This window comes from Balaenoptera physalus (genome assembly GCF_965194825.1).
Source record: "Balaenoptera physalus genome assembly, chromosome: 11".
NCBI classification, from domain to species: domain Eukaryota; kingdom Metazoa; phylum Chordata; class Mammalia; order Artiodactyla; family Balaenopteridae; genus Balaenoptera; species Balaenoptera physalus.
The window spans coordinates 84,991,801-85,019,558 of NC_138896.1; the positions used below are offsets into that span (position 1 = coordinate 84,991,801).

A 27,758-nucleotide genomic window follows, 5' to 3' on the forward strand; every position below is an offset into this window, starting at 1 on the left:
GCAGGAGGCTATCCCAGTTCACGGAATGGGGGCTGGCAGTTTTGGATGCTAGCCTGTGGGAAGTGACCAGCAGAAAGGCAGGGTGAGGCCATTCTAGGCAGAGGGAGCACGCTGGGCTGACACAGGTGTGAAGAAATGCAGACTGGAGGACAGTTCTGGGTGAAGCTTGCTGGAAGGGAGGGGCGGACAGGGTGGGAGAAGTTGGCACCAGATGGTCAAGGACCTTAAATGTCACGGGGCCTTCATCCTCAGGAACATGCAGTTTAACCAGATGTAACTGTCAGAGCCCAGAGGTTTTCATGGTCCCGTCCCAGCACATGCAGAAATAATAGTCGTTCAAATCTTTACTGGTGACTCTGGCAAATCAAAGAAGCACCTAAATCTCTGTCCCTTTTTCTTGCATTTTCACCCTGGCCTCAAACTCTTGTCTTTAGCCCCTACCCCCAACCCCCAAGTCGTCATCACAGAGCTCTCCCCTACATCAAGCCTAAGGTCCTCCCCTTTCGTACTCCACTTTCTGCTCTCTCAGTCCTCCCTTTCTCATAAGAAACTCTTGCTCCTGTTGCTAGTGGGACTGAAACGAGTCTTTCGCCTGGTAAGGCTGTGATTCTTGCACCTGTTATCTTCACTTTCCATAATCGGAGCTCATGGAACAAAGGTGGCACTGGCAGAGGATCTTTTCCAGGGGAGGGTGAGACCATCAGCCAAAGAGAAAGTTTTCGGGGGAAGGGGAGAATCGAACACTTACAATTTAATAATTTCTTAAAATCCCCATCACGTAGGGCCCTCCAATAAATGTGGAAGACAGAATGGACAGGTGAGAACCTTGGGACAAAAGTCATTCATAAAGCTGTTGCAGTGATCCAGGGAAGAGCTATTGAGTTTCCAAACTAAGGCAGTGACCGTGTGGATAAAGTGGGGACAGATTCCAGAGATCTCTTAAAGGTAGAACCAATAGAACTTGAGGTCTCATTGAACGTTCAAGGGAAGATTGAGGCTAAGATAACTTTAGAGATTTCTAGCTTGGCCAAACTGGTTGAGGAGCCTTAACATGAAATACATGGTATGGCGATAGAGAAGGGAAAACATACCATAATGAATTTGAGTTGCCCATGGGAAATTCAAGTGTAGTACCCAGTGGCTATTTGTGTAGTCTGGAGCTTATGAGAGAGGTTTGAGCCTAAATAGAATTGGAGGGTTGTCTTTCACTGGGAGTGGATGAGTTCACCTAGGAAAATAGGTAGCTATCTGGCTTATTATTAGTTAAAATAATACTCATCAAGTTGAAGGCCTAATGTGCCAGATACGGTACCAAGCACTTTATCTGCCTTCTCTCTCACAGAGCCCTGAACAGAGTTGGTAGTTTGATCCTAATCATACTGATGAGGAACTTCTAAAAAGGTAGGTGTCTTGCCTAAGGTCCCACAGTGAGTTAGGGGTATTGCCAGGCTTTGAACTCAGGTCTGTCAGATCAGTGGTTCTTAAATCTTTTTTTCTTTTTTTCCTTCCTTCCATAGATTCTCAGAATCACATGAAAGAAATCATAGGTTCTCTCTGACAGAGGCACAGGCACCCCACATTTTATGTTCCATTTCCAGGATTTCACAAACTTGAAGCCCATGCTCCATGGCCCAGAGAGAGAAGGCAGCCGAAGACGAAACCCTGGAGAAGAGAGTATTGTGGTAAAGAGAGAAGGAGAAGCGGTACTAAAGAGTAGAAAATTAGATCAGGGAAGGCAGAGAAGGATGAAGTTGAGTTGGTTGAGTTAGAAGTTCAGACAGTTGACTCTGTCTTAATTAATTATCAACCCATCAACCCACTTAGGTATTTTTTTTCTTCTGCTTCTTTCTCCAGGATAACTGGAATCGGTATTGAGATGAAAAGTTAGAAGAACCTGGGCAGGGAGATTGCCAAAGAATTAAAAAGTATGAGTGTGGCTAAGTGATGGCCTTGCCTGCATTTTCAAGGAAGAACTGGAAGCTGCCATGTAAGTCCATGCTGGCCCCCTAGTGATGTTGTATTTGCAATTTCCCTCTTGTTACGTCTTACGACCGTCCTTCCAGGTAACTTGTCTGTGATCAGACCAGTTAAGTGATTTGTTCAGAGTTACAGAGCAAAGTCCATGTTCAATTTGATATGGCCAGTAATGAAGAAGGACTATGTACAAGGCCGATCCAGAGTTACGACGGTGGCACAGCACTTTTAGGAATAGATCAGGATAGGGATAGGATCATAGAGTCCGAGGGGCACTCCAGGTTTCAGTTTCAAAAGCAGAGCTGTTCAGAGGTGCTTGTGATCCCTGGGTCCTGGGTGAGCCCGTGGCAGTGGGTGGAAGTGGCGTGGAGGAAAAGAGCGCTGGAGTTAAGGCCAGGGAACTAGGCTGTCGCTGTGCACGTTGTCCATTTCAGAGTCGGTAGGGTTGAGAGGAAGACGGAGCCAGCTGCTCAGGTCTGGAGTGGACGAGACATGGTAACTTACAGTTCTGAGGGCAGTGAGCACCGTGGGTTGGTGGTATTGCTGGGTGGTGAGCAGCTTCAAAGAAAAGGTATTTTGAATGAGGGTGGAAACATAATGGCCAGGAGAGAGAGCCAGGGAGTAGGAAACAGGGGACTTCATCTTGGCCCCAAGTTCCTGAGGGGTAGATGAAAGAAAAGCCTCTAAGCCAGAGCACGTCAAGAAAAGTAGAGCCCTCCAAAACCAAGTGTAGAGTTTTACCAGTGTTGATAATCCACTAATTGCAGATACACTCTGGAAAAGCAGGTCTCTGATAACTTCTAAAAGAGAGGGTTAGTACCGTTGTCAGGACGCCACCTACTGGTAGTCTTGACTAAGTGGTCCCTTCCCCAGGGCAGTGTCAGGGTTTATGATATGTAGTTGCCGGACAGGAGGTTGATCATTCACTGGCAAGTTGTACCTTTTATTTCTTACATCCAGTCTGCACGGGGAAAATTATGCCACTACAGGAGATTTCCGAATGACAAGAGGTAAACCCCCCCCACCCCGGCCCCGCCCTTGACTGTACACTTCAAGGTTATTATAATGGCCTGGACCAAACTGACCCACATTCTTGATACCCTTTGTAGGTCTTCAGAAACAGAAGAATAATGCAAAATGGCTTTGAAACCAAAACCAGTGATTATTAGAGCCTTTCATGTTTTCCAGACAGGCATGTAACTTCACTTCCCCCATAGCCGTTGTGGAGATGTGACGTTTGTTACTAACAACTATAAATTTGTGTAGAATTAGGAGGATGAAGGATTATCACAGCCCCTCTCCCTTTTTTCCCCCGTAATCGGGGGGACAGATGTCAAGTATCAGCTATTAATCTTCTTCAAAAACAGGTTTCAGACAGCACCAGGGATTAATTTAGAATTAATTATACAATTGATTGCTAATGGTCAGTAACCTTCCATCCATCAATTACTATTAATGCCTGGTCAGGTTACTGAAGACTACCTGTGTTCAGTCACGAAACATTAAGTGCGCTGCAGTGTGTGTGCTCCGTGAACAAATGCGGTAGGTTATCCTTGCAGCCACTGGGTTAGGTAAAAGTCAGGTGCAGACATTTCATAACAAAAATGCTTGTAGACAGTATTTCCACTCCTAAAAGACTGCTAGTAAATGAAAAATGGATCTATTTTTTCTAATGTAGGAAATAGATTACCAAAATTTGACAAAGCTTATAAATACTTATCTCACTGGATAAATTTGATACACAGATGTTATTGAAACAAGAAATCGGTATGATGGTTTTAGAGAATAATGACAAAATCGTTCATCCCAGTGACTTCATTTTGTACTTGAATAGTGTATCATGAGTGAGACTAGGGTTGCTAAAAGAGACGGGTTGCTAAAAGTGACAGGTTGCCAACTTCGATCAGTACTGAAAAGGGACTAAACAAACACAGTGAAAATGTTTTAGCGCTATATCACTTAGCAAATAAAACTATCATTTGATGATAATCTTATTTTCATATTGTGATATGTGTGCCCTTCATGACTAAAACCAGAAAATTAAGACTTTAATTCTTTGGATGGATTCTCCTAGGTGATTAACGGAGGCTGCTGATCATCAACCCCAGGTGTACGATACGGGGGTAGGACCAGGACAGCAAACTCAAATGGCAGTGGAGACAGGCAGGTGCTGTAAGGTAACAAACAGGGCAGGCCGGGTGAACCGGGCCTGCTGGAGGAGATGTGCTAGCCATTCGGCTGGACTGGAAATGGGAGCTCAGAGTTAACCTGATCTGTCCATTTTTCCAGAGAAGCTAGATGAGAGGTGATTTTTGAATTTTCTTTCAATTTTTAGATGGCAACCATACATCTTTTTTTCTTAAAAACATATGGGGGTCAGGGGGCCGATGACAGTTGCAGCCCATCGGTGACCAGTTTGCAGCTTGGTAGCTTCAGGAAGCCTCCTTTGGCGTCCTGACTTGCTTTGGGTTTCTGAACCTTTTGTATCCGCAATTGTGAGAAATACAGGCCTGGACCTAAAACTTCCTCGACGAGCCTTTTATCAAGATTTAAAATACTGCCACTGGTCAAAAAGCAGAGAACCAAGGTTTGAAATTCGCATTCTACGTAGTCTTACCACGTAACAAACGTAAGTGAAAAACATCAATGAGGTGGTCAAATACAAAAAAATTCTCCGTTTTTTCCCATAAAACATGGCTTAGATGGCCCAATTTATTAACTTTATGTGACAGCTTTCTACCAACACTCATGGTAATTAATGTGCATGTGTTATAGTTTGTAATGTTTTCATATAAATGAACCTCATAATAAGCCTGGTTTTCTCCTCCATTTTACAGCTGAGGAAATAGGCTGAAGGAAGTAATTTCTCCCAGCATCAGAGAGCCAGCATGAGGACAGCTGGGATCAGAATTTGGTTTTCCAGCTGCAGTGTCCTGTGCTCATTTCTCCTATACCATATGGCCACATTAAAGAGAAATGTGTTAGGTTCCAATTTTATTTTCACTTCCAAACTGATACTCTGAAGCTAACACAGAGACTCTGATTTTGTATTAAAAAATACATATGCATAGGACTAAATATAGAGAATATTCATCAAAATATTAATAGGTTGTTATTACCTCTGCAGGGTAGAATGACAAGGCAAGTCGACTTTAGTATCCTGAATTTCTTTTGCAATGAGCATATTCTTTTTCAGGAAAAGAAAGGAAAAACTGGACTCCTTCACCTCAGAACTGTGTTGTTTACTCATCATGAGGCAGTTTACTCACCTGGACCTTTATCTGCAGTCTTAGAGTTTTCAGCTTCCCCATCTAGCACTGGGAGTGAAGAACATTTCTTGTTTCTTTTAGTATCTCTTACCTGTTATCCTCATCTAATTTTAGGCTGGTGGGGCTAAAATGGTAAAACAAACAAAAAAGCCGGGAAGGGGGGAATGGAGAGTGTTCTGTGGCTTTTTGCTCTTTTCTAGGCCAACACTCAATCTAAGCCTCGACTGAAAAGCCGTGGTTGCTGTGTGTGATCACATCAGTCCAGGTGGTTTTTAGAGGTGGGAGTTGAGGGAAGGAGTTATTTTAAGAAACTGACATTTTAATCCTACTTCTTCCCCTCTAGCATGAACTGCAATGCGATAACTGGCTGAAAACAGAGCCCTAATTTTTAAATGGGCACAGGGAACACAGTAAGTTCTCAATGAGCATATATGTTGGATTTAACAGCACTGATTTTCAGGGTTGTGGGTTTTGTAAGGGTACTTACATTACCAATTTCTTCAAGAAATTACAGTGATCATTGTGAATAAGGTTTTATAAATAAGCATTTTTAGAAATCCATCCGGCATTTTAATAGCCCACAGCACCTGCAGGAAGCTCCTGTCAGAGCACAGCTCTGGTCCCTCTTTCAGTACAGTACTGACAACTGCCACTGTCTTGACTTTCAAGGCAGTGCTTCTAATATTTTGCCATTAAGTACCTCATTTGCAAGAGGGCTTTGCTTTCCCAACCTGTTATTACTCGTAGTTTTACTCAAGAAGTTTTTAATGAAGAATGTTTCAAGTTATTTTCAACAGATTATCCACTGACATCATGTGTTTTCTCCTCTAATAAGTTAATGAATCATTCCCATCAGCATGTAAACATGCCCTCTTTAAAAAAATGAATCAAAACTTCATACTTCTCTCCCCTTCCTTTCACAGTAAAATGCCATTTCCCATTCTCTTTTTAACTCAGCTCTACCAAAACTGCTCTTGTCAAGGTCACCATTCGGCAAGCCTGGGGGATCCTCTCTTTCAGCAAATCCGGCTGCCTCTACAGTTTATTCCACCACTCCCCAGCGTCCCTGCAGCTCAGGGCCATGGTGACGCTTAAAAGGTAAGTCAAATTGGGCCGTTCCTCTGCTGAAAACCTCCAGCTACTTTCTTCCCCTCGATAATTGCTCTTGTGGTCTCTCTCTTTTTCTGTAAGCACCACCGTACTAGAGAGGCCTTCTGTGACACCCTATAGCAGAGAGCTCTCATGCCCTATCACCTATATCTGGTTTTGTATTTTCTTCCTTCCTAGCACTTCTCCCCCTCTAAGTAAGTTTATAATTGGGAAAAAAGATTCCCTTTGCCAATATAGCTAAAATCTTCAGTGAGAGAGACTGGCTTTGGCAGATTCTAGAATCTAGGGTTATGGTAGCCTCCAAAAAAAGGAGTAACTTCCTATCTATCTTCTGTAGATAGTTGTTTCAGAGGGAAAGCTTATGATACACTGCATTTCTCATCTGTTCTATGTACTAAGCACTGTGTTTAATTATACAGCATGTTCTCTTCGTAAAATTCAGAAGGCTTCAAGGTAAGAGATGACATGCATGATCCCCTAGTTTACTGAAGAGGCAGAGTCAGGATTTGAACTCAAGTAAAGTACCGTAGTCTCTGTAACCACTTACCAGAGACGTTCAAATGACGCAAATGTGACATTATTTTAACCTTACTGGACCCCATCCTTAGAGAGAGATGTCAAAAAAAGTAAATTGAAAGAAACAACGCAGTATTTATTTTATACACTTCAACTGGGCACAAAGTAAAGTAAGCACCTCTACAGGAAATCCTTTGTGTATGAGGTTTGTTTGTTTTTTTTTTTTTACATATTAATTACTCTGGATAGTTTTTGAACTCTGTTTAATAGCAGGTCTCCTTTCTTGATAGTTTCTTGGTACTGCCAGTTCTTGCTGTCAGGTCTATAAATAAATTGAAGAAAAAATTGAATTATTTACCAGTCACATTACTCCATAACAATAGTTGACCTACTTTAAAAAGAAGGCACTCTTCTTTTAAGAGTGCCCTTTATTCTGTGCAGTATTACAAATGATACACAAACTTGAGTACCTGTTCGTTTCCACTATTTCATTCACTTTATCTATTTTGCAGTGTAGCCTCCCAGCAGCAATAAATCTGGAGAGTTCCCTAATTGAGAGAGAAGGGGAAAAAAAGCCTTTAGCATTACCCTTAGTTAGCCTTATAGAGAATTCTTAGAAAAATAAACTGCACTAAATAAACACATGATTTGTCTTCCAAGGTAACATTTTGATGCCCAGTAGTTGAGAGGATGGTCTCCAGTGTACTGCAGGTGTCTTATCTACCAGAATTAACGTGACCCTACAAGTGCCTATTCATATGAAGCATAGGTGTCAAAGAATGAAGCCATCCACAGCTACAGTAAGTGCTCAGGAAGAAACCTGAAGGGGTTAGAAAAATTAAATAAACATAAGGAGGAAAATAATGCGCTTTACTGGCGGGGCGGGGGGCGGGGGAAACCTGATGAAACCATCCAGTTTCCTTCTACTTAACCTTTCTGGAGCAGGGAACTCTAAGGATTTTCAAAATCCTTCAGAGGACAGAGGGAAGGAAAGCTTTCAAATTATTTTTAAGACGGAATAACATGCCCCAATAAATTCGGATTAGGAATGTGAAAAAAGGCATTTCTGAGTATATCCCGTCACAACCCAAACCCCCTAACTTAAGACAGTTACTTAAACAACAGAGTCACACACCCCGCTCCACAGCAGCATTAGCAGTGGAACCCTCCATCCAGGTCTACCACCACGTGACACGCAGAAGAAAGGACATGCTCAGAAATGCACTAGAGCTACGTGAAGACAGCTTTCCAATGCTGCCAAAGAGAATAAACGGAAAGCTGACTCCTTTAAAATAATCCGTTTATAATAGAATTATGTTAAATTTGGAGATTAATTAGGGGGAGTCCTCCTAATTAAGAAAAATCTGATTCCAAATAAATAAAAATGTGAGATTACTGTCACAGAGACTAGAACAAACTCCAAATCTTAAGAACCAAATCTCGAATGAAAGTGCCATTTCAAGTCAGTGGGGAAAGGTTGGCTTATGGAATGGTGTTGAGGCAGCCTAATTATCACAAATCCCAGAAACCATGTAAGGAAAAAACAATAAACTCGATTATGTAAAGAGAATTTCTACACAGCAAAATACTACCAAAATCAAGTCCAAAACCAAATGAAAATGTGGCTAAAAGATGTTTGCAGTATGTCGTTGCCACTGGTCAGTCAGTGGTGAAAGCCCCACTATTCCTTTTCAATAAGGAAATGTTCAATTTTGGAAAATCTGGTGATGGGCTTGAAAGATGAGGAAGTTATGCTACTGAAGATTTTAAGCTAGAGGTTATCTTAAAAATAGCAAGAACTATGTGTAACAGTGTTTATAGAGCATGCTCTATTGCTATACTCATTAAAAATTCAACTGTTGGTTTTTGAGTTATGTTACTGAGTGGCTTTAGGTAAAAATCTAAAAATTAAAAAAGATCAGCACTGTTTCTAAAATCACTTGTGTTCATTTTCCAGCAATTTACATAGTTGCATCTCCAGACTGCAGCTGCGAAACCCACTGGTACCTATTATTCTGGGACTGAAGTACACAGAGAAAACTACCCAACCAGATATAACCAGCCCTGTGAGTCCTACCCAGATCCAAAGAACAGCAGGGGAAACCTCTAAAGAAGAAATCTTGATGTTGTTATGATTTAGGAACAAGATGTAGAGAACAGCACTAGACTTGACGTACAAGCAAACTGACTCAAGGATGCCCTCTGCTGAGGTAAGACCTCCCAGTCAACTGCCGACACCCAGGCTGACAATTCCACTGCTTCTTCCCATGCCCACCATCACCAGACTAGTTTGGCCCTTCATTTACCAACCCCCCCCTCACCCCCGACGATTAGAAGAGACTCTAAAACAACTTTAAGACACCCCTTCAGATCCAACCTAGTATCTTCCCATGCTTCGCTCTGGACGGCCGTGTGCCCGTCACCACACGTTCCATCCAGTGCCCCTAGGCTGCTGGTTTCTCAGCCATGCTCCTAAATCTGTCTCTGCTATTTCCTCCATCTGGAATGTCCTCTTCCCCACCACTTCCTATAAAAATCCTAAATATGCAGTGACAACCAGTCTCAATGCCCACGGGAAGCCATCTGTGGTGTGCCCATTTTGGGGGCACTTCGATCACATATTCTGACTCCTAGTTATGCTCATTCTGAACTATGTGCACCAAGAGTCATCTAAGCAGAGTCTCCTTAATGCCCTAAATCGGTGTTCAAGTCCCATTCCCTAGATCCAAATGACGTTTCTGTCGCCTCCCCGTGTGCTAATCAATCATACATATCCCAAGGTGACTCACCTTCCCCAGACAAACCATCTACCAACAAATGGGAGAATACAGCCCATGGGTATGGTTTCCAACCTTACACAGGTCAACAGAAGGCCCGGTTTATTCAAATAATGGCCTGGTCCCCTTCTCCGACAGTATCTTATTAAGTCTAAGGAAGTGGAAGTACAATGGTTGTTCAATCGTCCAAAATCATTTTTTGAGGGAAGAAAAACAGAATCCGTGAAAACCCAGGCGTGAATCAGATACCACAGAAATTTCAAACAAGGCCTTTCACAACAACTGCAGCTCGGTAGGTACTGACAACCTCTGCCTCTAAAGCCGGTCTGAGACCATGAAGGGAACAACTAAACAAATACCACCAGAAATGTACCACATGCCATCGTAATGACTCGCAGAACACTGCAGTGTGTCTACTGGTACGCGCTGCTTCCGTGCATCTTATCCACAGCTTCAGCTGAGCCTCGCGCTGCTCCCAACCAGTGGACACGGCTTCATCACCACCACAGCACAGTTAAGAAACTAAAGGGTAGGAAGCCAGACCAGCCCCTGCTTTTCGTGCACTGCCCACCACAGTAAGCCACTCCTTACACTGCCGCGTGAGAAGCACATTTATAACGCCCCCAGCCCCACCCCACCCCACTAACCAGCTGCTCTTGGGCAGTGGTTACCAGACTTAATTTCACACACGAGTTCAATTCAGAAGTGAAACAAAACCAAACCAACCTAGGGAATGCAGCCTTCTATTTTGGTACGGATAACCAACAAACAAATACTACTATCACTGCCTCTTTTTCTTTCACAGGAAGAGAACGAGGAGATTTCTGGCTCCATAGTTTGGGTACACTTAAGATCTGCGCATTTTGTAAAGATTACTGAAAACCCACCCACCCACCCATAAACAAACATTGATATGCATGCTAAGGTGACTGGGGATGAAATGTACTGGTGTCTGACACTTCCTTTCAAGTGGTTAAAAATAAGATGGAAGGGGATAAAACAAATATAACAAAATGTTAATAAATTACAGAATCAAGGATCTATGGGAATTTACGGTGTAACTCTTTACAATTTTCTGCATGTTTGAAATTTTTCATAATAAAATATTAGAAAAAAACCAAAATGGCTAAAAAGAGTGTGGTCTTTTAAAATGAAATGCAGCTTCATTAAAAACTGCTTTTTTCACTGTGAGCCACTGCAAACTACATCTTCAAAGTTAAAAGGCCAATGTTTGTTTGGGAACCACTTATATATCTAGACACCACCTGGACAGCTCACATTCTGAACGTCTACTTCTCTCCCAACTCTACTCCCACGACCCTGGGTCCAAGACACAGGAACATCTCCTCCATGAGCTACTGAACAGACCACCTGGTCTCCCCATCCAGCATGCACTAAGACGGAGCATGGAACCGTGTTACCCTCCAGTGGCTCCCCACAGCACCTGGATTAAAACCCGAGTTCCCCACCAGGCCCTACACGGCCATACACTGCCTGTCTCTCCCATGGCTACCCTCCTACCCCCACTACTATGCTGCAGCTACGCATCTTTCTGTGCCATTGTATTCTCTATGTAGACTCACTTCTATCTGAAATGACTTACACGTTTATTTGCTTACTTGCCAACTCTCCCCATAACTAGAATGAAACTCCGTGAGGACAGAGACCTGAAACAATGCCAACCCATTCAGTTAAGGCTCTAATACATATTTGATGAATCTCTGATTCAAGCGCTGAAAGTTCCATTTTTAACAACCAGTTTGCCCAGAATTGCAGTAGCAACCAAAAAATTGAAGGCATAAGCAGAGGAAATAGCTCTCTATCTTATACTTCACACTAGGTCCTAAGAGTCACGACTGTAGTAGCAGTGTGGTTCACGAAGATGTAACAGAGATGACCTCTGCTCCAGTTATTATTAAAAGTAGACTTCTGTTCCATCTTTGCTACTACAGTAGAAACACATCATGAAAGCAGAGATAACAGATATGATTGTTTTGCTATTGAAAGAAAAATTCTTAGATCTTTTTTTTATAATTGAGGGAAGCAATGTAAATGGAGAAAATATACAAGTTCACACATGCAAAGATAACTGTAAAAAATAAATTGACATGATGTTATTTAAACTTACTGATCAATGAACTCCACACCAACACCAAAGGCTTCTGCCATATAGCCCAGGGTTAATGACCTGTATGATTCCAGCAGCTGGCTGTACGCATGAATCCGCATTTCTCTTACATAGTATCGATAATGAGGAGCAAAAAGCCAGTCCTTTTTCATTTCCTGTTCCACAAAAGCTGCAATGAATAAGATGACAAATTATAAGAACCTCCCTTTGGATAAACGGATTAAACTGGAGGACAGATTTATAACATGATAGAAGTTAACAGCCTTTATCTATAAAGTGTATACAAAGTATTAATGAGCAATCCACACACAGAAGTGCAAATTATTTTACTGAATATCTACTATCTATCACTGTTCTGAATAATGAGGATATGGTAGGAAACCAAAAGACCAGATCTCTGCTGCCACAGCAACTAAATTTTCAAAGAGAAGAGATAAATGAACAAATAAAGAAGATAACTCTCCAAAAAGAACAGGTTCTGTAAGGAAAATAAAACTGTGATGTGATAGTGAACAGGAGGGCTTCCACGGGATTGGAGTCGACAGGGAAGACTTCTCTGAGGAACCTGCCCTGCAGAGAGCAGGAGGCTTAGAGCAACACAAAGAATGCCAAGATCCAAGGCAGGAAGAGCCTGGCTAAGCCCAAGAACAGAAAGGAGAGCAGGTTCAGAATGTAGCAGGAGGACAGCTACAAGGATATGGAAGGTAAGCAAGACAAAAGATTCAAGAATATACTTATGTTTCTGGCTTGAACAAGATAAAAATCCCTGGAGAAGGAGAATTTTTTTTTTTTTTGAGTTGGTGTGTATGTGTGGGTGTGGGTGTAAGTGTGTGTGGAGGTGGGGAGGGAAGGATTCAAACATTACCCTTTGGCAGGGTTGAGGTGGACTTCCCCTATCAGACATCCGAGTCGAAGATCCCAAGGCTTGGGTCTGGTGCACACTGGCAAGTGTGGGGCTGGAGACACGAATCTGGAAATCACTGCCATCCATATGTATTTGATGATGGAATTATAGAGATAAGGGCAATGACCAAGCCTGGGCCACTTAGTCACTGAGAGGCCTAACAAAGGATGAGGCAGTAGGTCCAGAGAAAATACATGATTTCAATACACTGAAGTTCTAAGGTCCTTAAAAAAGGATAACTGGCAGTTGCAAGGAGTTCCGCCTGTTTGATGTGCCATTACATACACAGTGTCTGATGCCTGACAGCCACTTAAAAATACTGACTCAATAACCAGCTATTTCTAAAAGACATAAAAAGATACATTATATTTTAAAGAAAAAAAAACACCTACTTACAAAACTGCATGTAAAATACATCCACACGTGTTTAAAGGTGTTACGTGCTTATACCTCTGGATACAAATGCCCCTGGATGGACACCCTTGGAACCTGAAATCAGTAGTTGCCTCTAGAGAAAGGACCCAGGCAATCAAAGGCTAGAGAGAGACTTTTTCTTCTTTCTGTGATACAGTTTGAAAATTTTCCATGTATACAAAAAACTTTGGGTTTTTTCTTTGTGTGTTTTCTGATTTTTAAAGTACATATAATGAATAACAATCTTAAAATGGTTCTCTTCCAGAAGAATTCTGTGTATGTGAATGTGTAAATGAATTTGTACGTAGGGCTTTCTCATCTCAGTTTATTTTTAATTTTTGAAGACAATCAGGTATTACCCAGAAAAGGATGCTATTTTCTCTTTCAAATAAAATATTTTAAAGTACAAAGTCTATGTATATTTGGAGAAGCAAAAAGGCTTATTATAAAACCAAATAAATGCTACATGCCTTAGTACACAAAAGGAGAGAGTAAATGATACAAATGATGACTGTTGTCGAAAAGATTTAACTATCTGTCCTCTGTATTTTAAACATCTGGGAAATCGCGAGCAGGCCCCAGGCCCTGCCCCCACTGTCCCAGAAGTGTGCAGACAGCAGCCACCCACATGAGACCCGCCACCAGGCACCGAGTGCTAACCCCGCTATACTGGGAAGGGCCGCTATACCTGCACACCCATATCAAGTGGATAACAGCCAGCACACACTGAGCAAAGAGGCAGCAAGCATCCAAACTAAAAGCCACCACTCGATTCCAGAGAAGAGGGCAGAGTAGAAGGACTTGAGCTCACCTACTCTCGCAAAAACACCAAAATCACAACTGACTGCTGAACCACCACTGATAAAGAAGACTGGAACCTACCAAAACAGGTATTTCACACTCAATGAAAAGAAGAAGCCACAACAAGACGGCAGGAGGGGCACTGTTGCAACATAATCAAATCCCATTCCTGCCAGGTGAGTGACCCACAAACTGGAAAATAAATATATCACAGAGGTTCTCCCACAAGAGTGAGAGTCCTGAGCCACACATTAGGCTCCCCAGCCTGAGGGTCTGGCATTGGGAGGAGGAATCCCAAAAGCATTTGGCTTTGAAGGCCAGTGGGGCTTGAGTACAGGATCTCCACAGGACTGGGGGGAACAGAGATGCCACTCTTGGAGGGCGCACACAAGGTTTCATGTACGCTGGGACCCAGCACAAAGCAGCAACTCCATAAGAGCCAGGGCTAGACCTACCTATGAGTCTTGGAGGGTCTCCTGAGGAGGCAGGGGTTGGCTGTGGCTCACACCAATCAATACTCTCTGGGGGGAGGCCCCAGAGACTACTGATCAGCATGAGCTCTCCTGGAGGTCACCATTTTGGCATCAAGACCTGGCCCTACCTAACAGCCTACAGGCTCCAGTGCCGGAAAGCCTCAGGTCAAACAACCAGCAAGATGGGAACACAGCCCCACCCATCAGCAGACCAGCTGCCTAAAGCCATACTGAGCTCCCAGCCACCTATAAACACACCCCTTGACACTGCCCTGCACACCAGAGGGACAAGACCCACCAGTGAGCAGGCACCAGTCCCTCCCACCAGGAAGCCTGCACAAGCCTCAGGACCAACCTCACCCACCAGAGGGCAGACACCAGAAGCAAGACGAGCTACGATCCTCCAGCCTGCAGAAAGGCAACCACAAACACAGAAAATCAGACAAAACGAGACAGCAGAGAAATATGTTTCAGATGAAGGAACAAGATAAAAATCCGTAAGAACAACTAAATGAAGAGGAAGTAGGTGACCTACCTGAAAAAGAATTTACAGTAATGACAGTAAATATGGTTCAAGATCTCAAAAAGTATGGAGGCACAGACCGAGAAGTTACAAGAGATGTTTAACAAAGAGCTAGAAGATTTAAAGAATAAACAGAGATGAACAATACAAAAACTGGAATGAAAAATAAACTAGAGAGGATCAATAGCACAATAACTGAGGCAGAAGAACGAACGAGTAAGCTGGAAGACGGAATGGTGGAAATAACTTCCACGGAACAGAATAAAGAAAAAAGAATGAAAAGAAATGAGGACAGTCTCAGAGACCTCTGGGATAACACTAAATGCACCAACATTCACATTATAGGAGTTCCAGAAGAAAAAGAGAGAAAGGGCCTGAGAAAATATTTGAAGAAATTATAGCCGAAAACTTCCCTAACGTGAGCAAGGAAACACTCACTCACGTCCAGGAAGCACAGAGAGGCCCATACAAGATAAACCCAAGGAGGAACACTCCAAGACACATATTAATCAAACTAATAAAAAGTAAAGACAAAGAAAAAATAAAAAAGCAACAAGGGAATAGCAACAAATAACATACAAAGGAACCCCCATAAAATTATCAGCTGATTTTTCAGCAGAAACTGCAGGACAGAAGGGAGTGGCATGATATATTTAAAGTGATGAAAGGGAAAAACCTACAGCCAAGAATACTCTACCCAGCAAGGCTCTAGTTCAGATTCGACGGAGAAATCAAAAGCTTTACAGACAAGCAAAAGCTAACAGAATTTAGAACCACCAAACCACCTTCACAACAAATCCTAAAAGAACTTCTCTAGGCAGAAAAGAAAAGGCCACAACTAGAATCAAGAAAATTACAAATGGAGAAGCTCACTGGTAGAGGCAAATACAAAGTAACGGTAGGAAATCATCCACACGTATACATGATATCAAAACCAGCAATTGTGAGGAAAGTACACAGGCAGGATATTGGAAATGCATTTGAGATTAAGAGATCAGCAACTTAACACAATCTTGTACATATACAGACTGCCATATCAAAACCTCATGGGAATTACAAACCAAAAAACTACAGTAGAGATACAAAAAAGAAAACGCAATCCAAACACATCACTGAAGATAGACATCAAATCATAAGAGAACAAAAGAGGAAGGGAAGAAAAAAAAACCTTCAAAACCAAATCCAAAACAATTAACAAAATGGCAATAAAACATTCATATTGATGATTACCTTAAACGTAAATGGATTAAATGGTCCAACCAAAAGACACAGACTGGTTGAACGGATATAAAAACAAGACTCGTATATATGCTACCTACAAGAAATCCACTTCAGATCTAGGGACACACACAGACTGAAAGTGAGGGGATGGAAAAAGATATTCCATGCAAATGGAAACCAAAAGAAAGCTGGACTAGCAATACTCATATCAGACAAAATAGACTTGAAAATAAAGAATGTTACAGGAGACAAAGAAGGACACTACATAATGATCAAGGGATCAATCCAAGAAGATGTGACAGTTGTAAATATATATGCACCCAACACAGGAGCACCTCAATATATAAGGCAAATGCTAACAGCCATAAAGGGAGAAATTGACAGTAAGACAATAATAGCGGGGGATTTTAACATCTCCCTTTCCTCAATGGACAGATCATCCAGACAGAAAATCAATAAGGAAACACAGGCATTAAATGACACATTAGACCAGATGGACTTAATTGTTATTTAGAGAGCATTCCATCCATCAGAAAGCAGCAGAATACACATTCTTCTAAACATTCTCCAGGACAGATCACATCTTGGGCCACAAATCAAGCCTCAGTAAATTTAAGAAAAATGAAATCATATCAAGCCTCTTTTCCAACCACAGCACTATGAGATTAGAAATCAGTTACAGGAAAAAAAACTGTAAAAAACACAAACAGATGGAGGCTAAACAATATGTTACTAAACAACCAACGGCTCACTGAAGAAATCAAAGAGGAAATCAAAAATTACCTAGAGACAAATGACAATGAAAACATGATGGGCCAAAACCTTTGGGATGCAGCAAAAGCAGTTCTAAGAGGGAAGTTTACAGCAATACAATCTTACCTCAGGAAACAAGAAATATCTCAAATAAACAACCTAACCTTACACCTAAAGCAACCAGAGGAAGAACAACAAACAAAACCCAAAGTTAGTAGAACGAAAGAAATCATATAGATCAGAGCAGAAATAAATGAAATAGAGATGAAGAAAACAATAGAAAAGATCAATGAAACTAAAAGTTGGTTCTTTGAGAAGATAAACAAACTCGCTAAGCCTATAGCCAGACTCATCAAGAAAAAAAAGAGGACTCAAATCAATAAAATGGGAAATGAAAAAGGAAAAGTTACAATGGACACCACAGAAATACAAAGGATCCTAAGAGACTACTACAAACAACCATATGCCAATAAAATGGACAACATGGAAGAAATGGACAAATTCTTAGAAAGATACAACCTTCCAAGACTTAACCGGGAAGAAATAGAAAATATGAACAGGCCAATCACAAGTACTTAAATTGAAACAGTGATTAAAAAACTTCGAAAAAACATAAGTCCTGGACCAGATGGCTTCACAGGCAAATGCTATCAAACATTTAGAGAAGAGTTAACACCTGTCCTTCTGAAACTCTTCCAAAAAACTGCAGAGGAAGAAACACTCCCAAGCTCATTCTATGAGGCCACTCTCACCCTGACACAAAACCAAAGATACCACAAAAAAAGAAAATTACAGGCCAATATCACTGATGAACATAAACACAAAAATACTCGACAAAATACTAGCAAACCAAATCCAACAATACACTAAAAGGATCATACACCATACTCAAGTGGGATTTATCCCAGGTATGCAAGGATTCTTCAATATCCACAACTCAATCAGTGTGACACACCACATTAACAAACTGAAGAATAAAAACCATATGATCATCTCAATAGATGCAGGAAAAGATTTTGACAAAATTCAACACTGATTTATGAGAACAGCTCTCCAGAGAGTGGGAATTGAGGAAACTTACCTCAACATAATAAAGGCCATATATGACCAACCCACAGCTAACATCATTCTCAACAGAGAAAAGCTATAAGCGTTCCCTCTAAGATCAGCAACAAGGCAAGGATGTCCATTGTCGCCACTTCTATTCAGTATAGTTTTGGAAGTCCTAGCCACAGCAATGAAAGAAAAAAATTAAAGGAATCCAAATTGGAAAAGAAGTAAAACTGTCACCATTGGAGATGACATGATACTATACATAAAAAAGATGCTACCAGAAAACCACTAGAGCTCACCAATGAATTCAGTAAAGTTGCAGGATACAAAATTAACACACAGAAATCCCTTGCATTCCTATATACTAACAACAAAAGATCAGAAAGAAAAATTATGGAAACAATCCCATTTTCCATCGCATCAAAAAGAACAAAATACCTAGGAATAAACCTACCAAAGGAGACAAAAGACCTGTACTCTGAAAACTGTAAGACCCTGATGAAAGAAACTGAAGATGAACACAAACAGATGGAAGGATATATACCACGTTCTTGGATTGGAAGAATCAATATTGTCAAAATGACTATACTACCCGAGGCAATCTACAGATTCAGTGCAATCCCTATCAAATTACCAATGGCATTTTCCACAGAACTAGAACAAAAAATTTTTTTACTTTATATGGAGACACAAAAGACCCTGAATAGCCAGAGCAATCCTGAGAAAGAAAAACGGAGCTGGAGGAATCAAACTCCCTGACTTCAAACTATGCTACAAAGCTACAGTCATCAAGACAATATGGTACTGGCACAAAAACAGAAATATAGATCAACAGAGCAGGATAGAAAGCCCAGAAATAAAAACTCAGGCACTTATGGTCAATTAATGTACAACAAAGGAGGCAAGAATATACAATGGAGAAAAAACAGTCTCTTCAATAAGTGGTGCCAGACAGCTACATGTAAAAGAGTGAAATTAGAACATTCTCTAACACCACACACAAAAATAAACCTAAAATGGATCGAAGACCTAAATGTAAGGCCGGACACTATAAAACTCTTAGAGGAAAGCATAGGCAGACCACTCTTTGACATAAATCACAGCAATATCTTTTTTGATCACCTCCTAGAGTAATGAAAATAAAAATAAAAATAAAAATAAACAAATGGGACCTAATTAAACTTAAAAGCTTCTGTACAACAAAGGAAACCATGAACAGAAGGAAAAGACAACCCACAGAATGGGAGAAAGTATCTGCAAATGAAGCAACCTACAAGGGATTAATCTCCAAAATACACAAACAGCTCACACAGCTCTATGTCAAAAACAAACAAACAAACAATGCAATCAAAAAATGGGCAGAAGATCTAAATAGATTCTCCAAAGAAGACATACAGATGGCCAAAAAGCACATGAAAAGATGCTCAACATCAGTAATTATCAGAAAAGTGCAAAGCAAAACTACAATGAGGTATCACCTCACAAGGGTCAGAATGGCCATCATCAAAATGTCTGCAAACAATAAATGCTGGAGAGGGTGTGGAGAAAAGGGAACCCTCCTACACTGTTGGTGGGAATGTAAATTGGTGCAACCACTATGGAGAACAATATGGAGGATCTTTTAAAAACTAAGTATAGAATTACCATATGATAAAGCAATCCCACTCCTGGGCATGTATCTGGAGAAAACCATAATCTGAAAAGTTACATGCAACCCAATGTTCACTGCAGCACTATTTAAAATAGCTAAGACATGGAAGCAACCTAAATGTCCATCGACAAAGGAATGGATAATGAAGGTGTGGTACACATATACAATGGAGTATTACTCAGCCACAAAAAAAGAATGAGATAATACCGTCTGCAGCAGCACGGATGGATCTACAGATTATCATACTAAGTGAAGTAAGTCAGACAGAGAAAGACAAATATATGGTATCACTCGTACGTGGTATCTAATTTAAAAAAAAAGATACAAGTGAACTTACTTACAAAACAGAAACAGACTTACAGATATCGAAAATAAACTTATGGTTACCAAAGGGGAAATGAGGAGGGGGAGGGATAAATCAGGAGCTTGGGATGAACATACACACACTACTATATATAAGACAGATAACCAACAAGGACCTACTGTATAGCACAGGGAACTCTACTTAATATTCTGTGATAACCTATATGAGAAAAGAATCTAAAAAAGAATGAACATATGTATGTGTATAACTGAATCACTTTGCTGTACGTCTGAAACTAACACATTGTAAATCAACTATACTCCAATAAAATTAAAATATTTTTAAAAAATAAAAATAAAAAAATATCTGGGAAATGAGTAAATTTGGTAAATATAAAAAGTTTAATCCAAAATTGTTTAAATAAAAGGTTGCCAGTAGGGATGGGGAAGATGGGAAGAGGTTACCTTAACCATTCAAAAGTTTCCAAAAGCCATCAATTTCATCACACTAGGATAGCACTTCCCCCCATTTTTCTCTTAAATTACAGTTACACAGAGCACTCAATAATATACGGGCACTGTGCTGGTGTCAAGATCACTACAAAGGAAAAAAGCATAAGGTCTACTTTTAATTATCCTAAGTAGCAGTAGAGAAAAACTCTAAAAAAGAATCACAAAATAATTTGCTGTTTAAAAAATGGGGCAGGGAATTCCCTGGCGGTCCAGTAGTTAGGACTCTGTGCTTTCACTGCCAAGGACGTGGGTTTGATCCCTGGTCGGGGAACTAAGATCCTGAAAGCCATGCGGCACAGCCAAAAAATAAAAAAATAAAGATTAAAAAAAAAAAATTAAATAAGTAAGTAAAAATAGGGCATATGACCAATAAGCACATGACAAAATATGCAGCATCACTAGTCATCAGAGAAATGCAAATCAAAACCATAAGATATCACTTCACACCCACTAAGATGCCTATGATCAAAAAGACACACGATAACAAGTATTAGATGTGGGGAAACTGGAACTCTCACACTGCTGGTGGGAATGTAAAATTGTGTAGCTGCTTTGGAAAACAGTTCAGCAGTTTCTCAAAAAGTTAATTGAAGAGTTACCATATGACACATCAATTCCATTACTAGGTATATCCCCAGGAGAAACTAGACACTGTGTCCACACAAAAACTTGTACATAAACATTGATTACAGCATTATTTATAATGTATCCATCATCTGATGAACGGATAAATAAAATGCGGTATATCCATGCGATGGCGTTATCACTCAGCTATAAACTGAATGAAGCACTGATACATGCTACAGCATGGATGACAGTAAAAGCATTATGCTGGGCAAAAGAAGCTAGGCACAAAGGCCACAAATTGTGTAATTCCATTTATATGCAATGTCCAGAATAAGCAAATCCACGGAGATAGAAAGACTAGGGGCTGGGACCAGGAATGGGAAGTGACTGTTAATGGGTACAGAACATCTTTTGGGGTGATGAAGATGTTCTGGAATTAGTGGTGTGGCTACACACCTTGTCAACATACTAATAAAACCACTGAAATTACACACTTTAAAATACTGAATTTTATAGTGATTTACATCTCAATAAAAAAAGAGGATGGGGCATAAAATAAGACCTCCAGGAATGTGGAGAAGGGATTTTTAAAATTTTTGGACTGAAGGAAGAAGGGAAAAGCGCCACATTTGAGCAGAATAATGACGAGATCCACACGCCTAAAAAAGGGAGAAGGGCAATTCTGCAGTACATCTTGGGTGCAAACCCACCCATCGTGCACATATGGGAAGATAGGGCCATGCAGGTCGTTCACACCTGAGGAGCCCTGTTCCCACACTGCATGAGGGGAGTAGTATGAATTCCCATAAAGCAGCCTAACTTTATGCACAAAGCACTCCATAAACACTGGGCCAATACCTACTCCAAACATAGAAGACCATCATTTGGAGTCCTCCTATCCCATGTTTTGTAAATTCTACCTACTTATTAACCAAATACTTCCTGAAACTTGCAGCACAAACAAGAGAATTATCAACGCCAAGTTCTTTAAGTTTTAGGAAAATCATCTGGGAAGGACCCCTGGGTTGAACACCACAAGCACTTTCAACAGATTTTCTCAACCAACATCCCTTGAAAATGATTTGCAAATCGGCACAAAGATTTAGCTGTTGCATAAATAACCCATTGTTGAATTCAACTCAATTAACATCAACTCAATCAAAAGGAGATTCAAGATCTCAATTCTAAAACTCAGTACTTCGAACCATTTGCTCACTTCTGCCTTACATCCCAGTAAGACTCTAAACCAGGGGTCAGGCAAACTTCCTTGGCAAAGGGCCAGACGGTTGATATTTTTAGCCGCTGAGAGCCACAGAGCTGTCACATATTTTCCTTTGTCCTGTTTTGTTAAACGATCCTTAGAAAATGTAAACATCAATCTTACCTCTTGGACCACACAAAAGCACTTGATCAAAGTCTGCTAACCCCCCTATAAACAAGATGGGCAAAAGATTAGCTGTACTGACCAAAGACCTACAGCTATCTGCACACTATATTTTTCATATATGTGAAAAATCATCTTAGGTTATCTGCAAACAGGGTCAGGAATAAGATGAAGACAGACAGTCAAAACGAGCAACTCTATCCTTACCTAATGATTGGAAGAAAACTGAGTAACGGCATTCATAGAGTGAAAACAGATACTGCCGAACTGCTGGAAGACTGTGCAACACTTCCAGAATCTCTGCTCCTTTAATAACCTAGAAATTTTTTTTAAAAACAAATATGTGCTTTAATGATTTTTGTGTATTTAAGGTGGAAAAGCACGGGGTATTCTTTAAATATGATTCAGTCATTACCTTTTCCCTGAGATCTGGTCTTTCTAAAGCAATCATGCTGACATAGACAGTGTAAGTCACAAAGGTTTTATAATCCATGAGTTCATAGGATGTAAATGTTGAAACTGTGTCAAGGAAGAGTTCAGCTGCCTGTTTGAAATCACGAATAGCCACACAATAAAGACCTTGATATACTTTTAGGCGGTTTCTCCGGTCCCAGTCTCCTCCTTCCTCTATCAAGCTATAAAATACAAAACAGTAAGGTGATGATCTGGAAAAAAACAGTGCCACTTTTTACAAGTTTTGTGTTATTATGAAAGAGAAAACAGCTTTTAACAACTTAAACCAAAAAGAAATATTTAAAGAGAACATTTCTGTAAGTAAGAACATTAATTATTTGACCAAATTTACTAGTTGGAAACAAAAGAAAATAGGCAAATTTCTTACATCAATTTCCTATCTGTAGCATCATAATTTAGAGGGAATAAATCCCCACTGCTAAAACTCACCTTCTGGGAAATTCCCTGGTGGTCCAATGGTAAAGAATCCACCTTACAATGCAAGGGACGCGGGTTCCATTCCTGGTCAGGGAACTAAGATCCCACATGCCGCATGGCAACTAAGCCCGCACGCCACAACTACTGAGCTTGCAGGCCTCAACTAGAGAGCCCGTGTGCCGCAAACTACAGAGCCCATGCGCCCTGGAGCCTGCGCACCACAGCTAGAGAAGAGAAAACCCGCATGCCACAAACTAGAGAGAAGCCCGCGCGCCACAACGAAAAGATCCTGCGTGCCTCAACAAAGATCCCGTGTGCCGCAACTAAGACCAGACACAGCCAAAAAATAAACAAATAAAATAAATAAATAAAACATTAAAAAAATGAAAAAATAAAATGCACCTTTTGGCCTTTTCTGTGTTTCGTGTGATGAGGTCATTATCCATGTAAAATAAGCCAATTCTAAGGAGATAGAACACAATATCCAGTCGGTGACCCAGGGCCACGGTTTTGTCATATGTCTTGCGAAAGGCTGTCAGAGCGCCTTCCTGTCAAGAGAACCAAGGCAACAGGTGAGAAAAGGTTAAAAGTTTCAAAAGCTATCAGCTGTCTAGGATTTTCTTAGCAAGGAGTTGGGGAAACATGTAGGAGTAGAGATAGAACAGTATGGCCATGAGCTGATATTTGTTAAAGCTGGGGGATAATTGCATGGGGTTCCTTATACGATTCTCTCCACTTTTATAAAAAATACATCAACTGTATCTAAGCATATACTTATATTCTAGAAAACAATGGAAGAAACACATTCATAATTTATTCACCATTATTTCAATATTCTTCTTTGTTCTATATATTCAATATTTTTCCCTTTAACAATTAAAATACACTACTGTAAAATTACTGTAAACTGTCAATCTTATCACCTAAAGGGTAATAAAAATTTTATCTTACTCACTGACTACTAGAACACAATTAAGTATTTAAATATACAATTCTATCTCAAATCATTGTGGAATAAAATTTTTATTGCTTTTAAAACATGAACATGTGGGACTTCCCTGGCAGTCCAGTGGTTAAGACTGCGATTCCACTGCAGGGGATACGGGTTTGAACCCTGGTTGGGGAACTAAGATCCCACATGCCACGTGGCCTGGCCAAAAAACAGAAAAAAACCCACCACCACCAGCAAAAAAAAACACCCAAAACAAAACAAAAACAAACAAACCACCCCCAAAAACAAAAACAAAAAAAATGAACATGAATAAAATCATTTGCTTATACTTGGTACTTTTTAGTATGTGTCTGGCTTTGTTTTATGTAATTATTAGTTATGCCTCATACATTTCTAAAAAGAGACTGGCAAGACAGTAACGGGCACACCCAGCACTAAGATCTCGGTTTTTAAACACTATCCCCCAATAAAAGAAACCAGGGATCCTAGGAGAAATGGATGATTCCAGGTTTGGAGAGTGAAAATAACAGGTGAGCCTGTGACATCTTGAATGACAAAATAAGGAAGACCAAGGAGATCATGTCAAAAGGACCAAGAAACCATCTTGAAGGAAACTGCACTAACAAACCTGTAACAAACTGAGCACCGGAAAGAATAATGACTATAATCGATACAACACAGTGAATAATAAAAATCCACTAAGTCCATTATTTAGTAATAGTACACAAAATAAAATATTAAAACAAGAAAGTAAACAGGAGGGAAAAAAGACAACTCTTCTTTTTAGAAGAATGCTATTTAACAAACATGGAACATATTATTAGAACATCACCGATTTACAACCCCCTGATGTTGATTCAAACATATCCTTGTTGAAATTCCTTAAGGCCTGAATCAAAAGCTTTAAGTTTCTCATTCACATGTAATAATGCATCCTCTTTAAAACCAAACCAAAGCAAACCACACACAGCCTAGAAAGCCACACAAGCTATTAGCTATTTTTAAACTGTTCTGTATTTTCCAACTTTTTACAATGACCAAAGCTTCTTTTTTTTCAAACCCTAAATCTATAATCAGAAGAAAAAAACTTGTTTTAAATTTAAACTAAATAATAATAGCTCGTATCATTTAACATTTTAGCACTTTGCAGCAGGCACTGGTCTAAGCTCTTTGCCCCTAAGGACTATCATTATCCCTGTTTAACAGATGAGGAAACTCATACAGAGGAGTAAATCATAATTACTGAAGTCAGAAATACAACCCAGGCAATCTTATCCAAGAGCTCACACTATTTAATTTTTTTATATTGACACCGTGTCATCCATTACGTAAATACTTCAGGGTGCACTGCTTAAAATTAGGACATTCAAAGCCCATCCTCTTAACCACTATTACAGAACTACTAAGTTAAAAAATTTAAAAGATCCGATGCTTGCGGGTATCCCTCTTGTGCCCTGATAGCGCAGTATAAATTAGGTTGGCTGCTGTGCAGGAGAACAGGCCACACATACTAAGATAAAAACTGTTCTTCGTCCCAGAGATTTCATCTCATAGAATACACCTTAGAGAAACATGAGCATATATACACAAAGAGGCACACACACAAGCATGTTTTTACAGCAGTGGCTTGTCCTAGCAAAAACAGCTGAAAACAACACACATCCCCAACCACTGAATAGCTAAGTAAACTACAGCATAGCCCTACAATGGATTACTAGCTAGCAGTTAACCAGAAAGAGCAAAATTTATGCACATCAACACGGGAAGTCACTCAGATATAATGCTGAATGAAAAAGTAAACGGGACAACATGAGTACACTATGATTCCATTTATTCAAAACAAAGTTTTTAAACCAATACTACCTAATTTCTACAAGTACATACACATGCCTGTAAATGTACAATAAAAGAATTTAAAAGATTATCTCTGAGGAGATAGAGAATAAAGAAAAACCAAATAGAACTTCAGCATTAACTATAATATTTTAGTTTCGTATAAGGAGACGATTACCTGTGTAAACAATAATTTTCAAAATGCACCAGAACCAATGCTTCCCAACCAGGATACGTTACAAAAGTGAACTACTGAGAATGATCCCAATTTTGTAAAAACAGTAAATAAACATCTCCGAACAGGCACTTGTTTTATTGGCATAGAGAGAGAGGGAAGAATACACAGCGGCTGCTGTTTGGGGGCAGGTGACAGAATAGGTGTAGCAAGAAAACTACTAACTTCTTCTTTATTAATTTTTTGCACTGATTCACTAGTTCAGGTAAGCAGGTTACCTCTGCACTTGGTGGAAAAGGACGTTAATTTTTAAAATGACACATTACTAACCTTGAACAGTGCCCATTTCGGGCTGTACAGAGAGGGGAGACCATCTCACTCACCTTGTCACCTATCCGGCAGAGGTACTCGGCCTTTGCCATCATCGCATCTCGGATTTCGCTCTCTCCCAGATTCTTCTCCGCATCTTCCAGCTCCTCGTCCAAACGTTTCAACTCGTCTTCATTTGCCTTCTTCATTTTACTGAGCAGGTCCACGTCCATCTGCCAGTCAAGGGATTTGCACAAGGCTTCGTAATAAGGAGCCATGTCTGAGAGCGAACAAGAGGGATGTGACTTAGGAGTGAGGCCCCGTCCTGCCCTAACCTCAGTGTCTACCCACTCCTTCCTCGTACACAACTGCGAGGTCATCCACCAGTCGCCTACCTGCCAGGAGGAAGGGATGGGACAGAGCTTGGTAAAGGGCTGGGCGGTCAGCATCAGGGCCAGGCCTGTCACCGCCGCCCTCTACTAGGGCCGGGGGAGGACAACCTCGGTTTGCCTCTCGGCGGCTTCTGTTCCCACAGTCTTCCAGCAAGGGAAAGGCTAAGCTTGTTTACACACACACACACACACACACACTCAGACCCGTGCGTACAAGGGTACAGGGCCCGCTGCCATTCACTGCTAGGAAGGGCGAAAGGAACCGACCCAAGTTTCCCCTCCACCCGCAATGCTGAAGTCCCCGAGACCAGTCGCTAATGACAGTAAGTCATGTCTCTCTTCCGTGCCTGGCACGGGGCTCAACACCTCGGGATCCGCGCCCCCACCCCCCCACGACCGAGGCTGGCCGCAGGGGTGGAGGCGCACAGAGATGCAAACCTCTGAGGGCAAGGCTGGCGGTCCCAGAGGGCGCCCCCAACAAAAGGAAAGCCCCGAGGGGCGGAAAGGCCAGGTCTGCTCTCGGGGACCCCGGCGGAGGGGCGCCCCGGGGTCGCGAGCCCCGTCGGGGAAAACCCCGCAGGCTCGGGAGCGCGGAGCCGCCCAGGCCTAGGCCGCTGACTCGGCTCTCGCGCCGGCCTCACTGTTATCGCGGACGGCTGCCATCAGTTCGTCGCGCACGGCCGCGTCCCCGCGGTGCTCCGGCAGGCTGAGCAGGAAGCGCAGCTGCGCGATGCGTAGGTCCGGATTCTTGGGCAGACCCTCCTCTTCCAGGTTCTCCAGCGGCATCGCGACGGCGAGGGTAGCGGCTCGGAACAAACGGCAACTCAGCCCAGACCCGCGGCGGCGGCGGCGGAAGTGGAAGAAGTCCGCGA

The 27,758-nt window shown here is 41.2% G+C and overlaps 1 protein-coding gene and 1 long non-coding RNA gene across 3 annotated transcripts; one reads left to right on the plus strand and one right to left on the minus strand.

The window, feature by feature from the left end:
* Positions 1-132: 132 nt before the first annotated feature.
* Positions 133-11,768, plus strand: LOC309637547. Its single transcript, XR_014250625.1, has 8 exons — positions 133-1,682; positions 1,855-1,987; positions 2,935-2,984; positions 3,084-5,653; positions 6,201-6,341; positions 7,530-7,669; positions 8,827-9,079; positions 10,452-11,768. It is a non-coding gene; the product is annotated as an uncharacterized lncRNA (long non-coding RNA).
* On the minus strand, positions 6,981-27,758 carry PSMD6 (proteasome 26S subunit, non-ATPase 6). Of its 2 annotated transcripts, none has more exons than XM_082412355.1 (8): positions 27,528-27,758; positions 26,569-26,774; positions 23,628-23,773; positions 22,750-22,969; positions 22,542-22,650; positions 11,775-11,943; positions 7,340-7,417; positions 6,981-7,191 (listed from the first exon to the last, which is right to left on the minus strand). In XM_082412355.1, exons 1-8 carry the CDS (start codon positions 27,670-27,672, stop codon positions 7,095-7,097), a joined length of 1,170 nt encoding a protein of 389 aa, XP_082268481.1. In that variant the 5' UTR covers positions 27,673-27,758; the 3' UTR covers positions 6,981-7,094. The 2 variants fall into 2 exon arrangements, with proteins under 2 accessions (XP_082268481.1, XP_082268482.1); XM_082412356.1 differs by lacking the exon at positions 27,528-27,758 and adding an exon at positions 27,325-27,521.